Source organism: Montipora foliosa, chromosome 4 (assembly GCF_036669935.1).
Source record: "Montipora foliosa isolate CH-2021 chromosome 4, ASM3666993v2, whole genome shotgun sequence".
Taxonomy (NCBI): domain Eukaryota; kingdom Metazoa; phylum Cnidaria; class Anthozoa; order Scleractinia; family Acroporidae; genus Montipora; species Montipora foliosa.
The window spans coordinates 7,260,170-7,265,169 of record NC_090872.1 but is presented as its reverse complement, the minus strand read 5'-3'; the positions used below and the strand labels follow the sequence as shown (position 1 = coordinate 7,265,169).

At 40.9% G+C, this 5,000-nt stretch overlaps 1 protein-coding gene across 1 annotated transcript in view; it reads right to left on the bottom strand.

The window, feature by feature from the left end:
- The window catches only part of LOC137999682 (acetylserotonin O-methyltransferase-like), a 13,559-nt gene that overhangs the window by 533 nt on the left and 8,026 nt on the right, over window positions 1-5,000 (bottom strand). Inside the window, exon 3 of the mRNA XM_068845537.1 lies at window positions 1-1,274. This exon is cut by the window's left edge and continues 533 nt beyond it. Within this exon, the coding sequence (XP_068701638.1) occupies window positions 1,054-1,274 (221 nt within the window). The 3' untranslated portion in view covers window positions 1-1,053. The remainder of the gene's footprint in view (window positions 1,275-5,000) is intronic.

Here is a 5,000-nt window from a genome sequence, read left to right as displayed (position 1 = left end):
AGTGCCATATACTGCCGCTGAGTACTGCCGCTCGGTCGTGGCAGTACGGATCTCGCTTCGCTCGGTCCGTACTGCCACGACCTCGGGCCAATATTCCCCAGTACGGCCCGAACAAGCTATCTTAGTAAGTTGTTTATTATATGGCACTCTGTTTCTGATAGTAAAATCCACTTCCGGTACAATCAATCTTTTTAGCTTTTTCCCCAGTACGGCCCTCGCACTCGGTTAGTAAGCGGTTAATACTTAAGGACATATTTCGTATAAGATAACAATAGATTTTCTTATTGCATGATACACATCTCAGTTTGTAATAATGAGCAATTCGTATTTATAATCGTTCAAAATAACTTCAACACCATCAAAGTCACCAAGGTGAAACAAAGTCTGATGTAAATTTACGACCATTTTTAGCCTCACAGCGCAAAAATATGTAAGAACGTTCAGCCTCAGCTCCAAAATTAGACGTTCTTATAAAAAAAGAGTTTATTCACCTCCGTTTCTCTGACCAATGGCTAATATTTACGTTACCACGAATACTATCCTCCACTACTAAGATCTACTAAATTGTCAGATAAATGCTCGTTAAATTGACGTTCTTTTGTGAATCCTAAATAATAATGGTTAGGGACTCCCAATCAATAATAAAAGCAAGGTGACACACGCTAACACCAACCCAGTGTGGCCAACACATCACGCATGCGCACAACCCTTTCACCCGGTCAATTTGCAGCCACGGACAGCTGTTTCGGCCTTTTGAGCCTCATCAGCATGGCGTAGCTAACATAATAAGTGGGTGTGTTTAGCACCCTTTAAGTGGCAGCTTCACATGCCATACATGTGGTAAGCTGGGTTGGGAAGAGTAAAACTGTTCTCCCACGGCAAGCGTGTGGGAAGGTGGATCACATTAAGAGACCGGTGTTGGCCACACCAGGTTGGTGTTAGCGTGTGTCACCTTGAATGTTTCCCATGACTGTTTCTAAACCTGTTTTCTAAACCCTTTGAACCAAAAGCATGTACTTTTTTAATTTCTTGTGCCAGATTAGCAATACTTTTTCACCCCTTTCTGCATAAAATGGCATCCATCCATGACTTTGAATCAAGTCTTTTTATCTGAACATCAACAAAGCCATGTTTTCCTAAAAGCTCCTTATACTCTTTCCCAGAACGTTCTTTGCCTTTTGCAATGACAAGCACCAGAAGAGACTGAAGTAGAGCCTTCAAGGGTCCAGTTTTGTCGTCATCTAATGTCAATTCTACAACAAGAAGACCTCCACCTTAAAAGAGAAAAAAAAGATTATATTTGCCACTTCAAATCTTAGTCGGGCCATTCTAGTCCTCAGAGCCCTCCTTTTCTATTGGTCACGTGGTCGACGAAATAGACCATGTGACCAAAAGAAACCGAGAGCTCTGGGGACAAGAATGGAGTGGGGCAAGGTTGTGTAGCAGGCACTAACGGTGTAGAGCAGAACCAGGATGTGCGTACATGCGGTGTCCCTTACATACGCTGTGCCTCATTGCTTCAGCACCTTCCTTAAGTCTCCTTTGGGGGACAGTAGGTTCTGCGTTGAAGAGGAGGAATTGATTATGTAAAAGCTTTGTTTAAAGTTGGCTTAAGTTGATAATGATAACTATCATTATTATTATGGGAGCCTTTAGAGCGAGTTTCAATCGAGTGTCGTAAAACGAAAACCAAAGTAATTACTTTGGCCTACCAAAAAGGACGGAGACAATCCAGTAAACCAATCAAAAATCAAATCAATCACAAGTGGCCGACACAAAGCGCGGGATAATGTACACGCGCGAGCCAAGATTGGTTTTGGTTTCACTTCTGATTGGTTGAAAAAGTGGCGCAAGGACTTTGAAGCAATCAATAAGTGAAGTAATGCAAAACCAAAGTAATTCGCTAATTACTTTTGACACTCAATTGAAAACCTTTGAGGGCCTGTGGGCCTGGGTAATTATGCTCATTTAACTATCCTATAAAACGTTATTACTATGGTCAACCTAATAAATTACGATGTAATATTGTAAAACTTACAATATATGGTTAAGAAAATAAAAGTAGTAAAATTCATAGATGCTTATGAACGAAAAAGAAATTGCAAATGAGATACTATATACATGTTCATCATCTATAAACGACTTTAACCAACATCAGTTCATGGGAGAACCTTTTTACTATTTCACAGTTTTTGGAGATGATCCACTTTTGTGAGCGTTCAATAGTTGTCTTCGCTAAGTTTTTATCTCATATGCGAGTCAGTTCTTTTTCCAGATCTTTGTAGTAAACTGAAATGAGCTTGATTTTATGACCTGGGGATAATTTCTTAATACCATCCCAGTTTCAAATCTATATATTTGTCTGTCTTGTGTTTAGTTCTCATTGTGATTTTTCCTGGCTTGCATATCGTTCCTTCAAGGATGATCCCGTCTATTTTCGCCATTCATTAGACATTTTTCCAATTTCCAGGGTATGTCCCACAAGAAGATCTTTGCTTCGTTGTTCTTTTGGCTTGGCTGCGGATAAGATTGCTTGTACCACGGGGTAGAATACTCAGATTCTTCAAATCCGTATCTTTCCAGTCAAGAATGGTAAACGGGGCGTAGCATTCTGTCGTGTCGTGCTTTATACAGTGACTGTGCTATGCGCCACAGAACGTGTGATACTGTCTCCTGATCTTTAGAACAGAGTCGGCAGGCGTGCTATTTTTATTATTGCATTGGCACGTGCTCTCTCCTCATTTAATCTTACCCGTGAAAACACGTATCATTTTTTGCGTCGCTTAACGAAATCTGCAAACAAACCACTTTCAGGAATGTTAAGCGAGACAATGGTTGTCGTGAAAACACGGCCATAGATGTTTAGAATTTCAATTACAAAATTAACTCTGTTTTGATGAAAACAGACAAAGAACGCTTCCTGACCCGAAAGATGAAATGTAAAGATTCAGTTAAATATTACAACAAAATTAGAAAACGAAAGACGGAAGCTTCTTGGCCAAAAAGTACGTTGTTTAACCCTGAAAACGACGAACGATTAACATTCTTCCATGTAGTTCATTCAATGTAAACAAGAACGTTTACACAAGGTGATCACGTGGACCTTTATAGTTGCCTAGCACGAGATCAATTTCTTCCTTTTGACGGAACATCATGACCGGCATGACTATTTCGGGGGTGAGGGGTGAAGGGGGTGAAAACTGAAACAACCCAAACCTTTACAAAAATGCTAATCTTAGGCCTAAACGTTCTCTAAAGCATATTGTTTAAGCATAAGGTTAGCATTTTTGCAAAGGTTTGGGTTTTTTCAGCTATTGTACCCTTTACCCCCTACCGCCACCCCTTCAGCCTTCACCCCTCACCCCTCAGCCACGGAATAGTCATGCCAATCATGACCTTCCCCTTGATTCATGGACGTCAGAGACTGGAGAAATTTTAATGTTTTTACGATCGATTACCATTAATCTTTCGCTGAGAATTAGAAATTCAGCTGTCTTTTGGCTTCACTGGGTGCCAGAGGAACTTTTTTCCAAGGTCGGAGAGAACGCTCCGCGGTTCCAAATCACCGGCCGAGGACGAACAAAAAAAAATTCGACTGGTAGCACAACCCCAGAACCTCATTTCCATGTCATCAAATTGGGACAGAATTTTTCCGACTTCGCTGATTGGACATTACGTTCAAGGGAGTTTCTGAATGGACAAATCGAAAAACCGGTTCTTAACAGCTGTTGTGACAAGGAGAGTTGCGTGACTTTGGCCGGAGAGGAAAAGGCCAAACTGTTCCGATGGTCAGTGTGCTGCTTCAGTGTCTTCACGCACTTTAACGGCTTTGGCAACGTGGAAAGACCCATTTTAATTGTAGTTAAATTACTGTACTTATTAATTCACGCTTGAGAACACTTTCAGATACTCAAGCTCTTTTGAGAGCGGTCGGGGGAATTAACTTAAAAAGTTGAAGTCGCAATATTTGTTGTAACTGTGCCTGGGAACAAAAGGACTCATGGACGAAAAATGGTAAGGAGAGACAAAAGTTTCTCGCATCTCGAAGTCGTCCATTTTGCACTTTAGGTAGTGATCTCTAGCTCTTTTCTATTACAGTATCCTGTTTTGAACACGTTCAACAATAACTTGTCGCTCTGAGGGGAAAAAAAATCATCAAATCAATCGATCTTACGCATCGAAAATCAATACAACCTTAAATTGCTCCGAAAATATTAAAGCAGTTGAAATGAATAACCATCACAGTAATCACAATTTTCGGGAATGTTAATGATCCTGACTTCATTGCGTCCCGCGGGAATCAGTCTCAGCTTGGCGACCAAAACTGGTTTGACGACAACACGGTGACTAGAAATCTGAACTGTCTCTACGCATGGAGATGAGGTTCTGGAGTCATGCGACCAGAGGTTTGTTTTTTTCGACCTCGTTCGTTGATTTGGAATTGCAGAGCGTTCTGTCCGACCTTGAAAAAAATTCCTCTGACACCCAGGGTATCTTTTGGCTTGCCTTTCACTGTTAACTCCCGTCTTTTACGGTACTTTTTGGTGCAAACGTTAAGCCAAAAAAAAACTGACCTGGCATCAGATTAGACTGAAAAGTACAGGAATTATGAAGCGGAAACAACATGTTCAGTCCTTCCTTAGTGTGCGGAATAAACGTTTGCTTAGTGCAACTGCAAGACATGTATGACATGCAGAAAAACGTCCATTAGAGCAATTTTCAGTTAGGTTTTTTTGCAGACTATTTAAAGATTAATTGAGTGAGGTTTACTCAAAGCGCGTTTTGCTATATTTGAACTGAATTTATTGCCAAAGTTTAAAAAAGTTAAAGACCTCAAAACGGGACAGGACGTTACAAAATAATCAACGTGAGAACAGCTGGCCACAGCTGGCACGACGTCTGGGTGACCCCTCAAATGGTCTACATGACCCCACACTTGAAAAAATTAACCGGAACGCTGCAGTTCAATACCACCCAACTCCGTGTCTTCTATTTTTCTG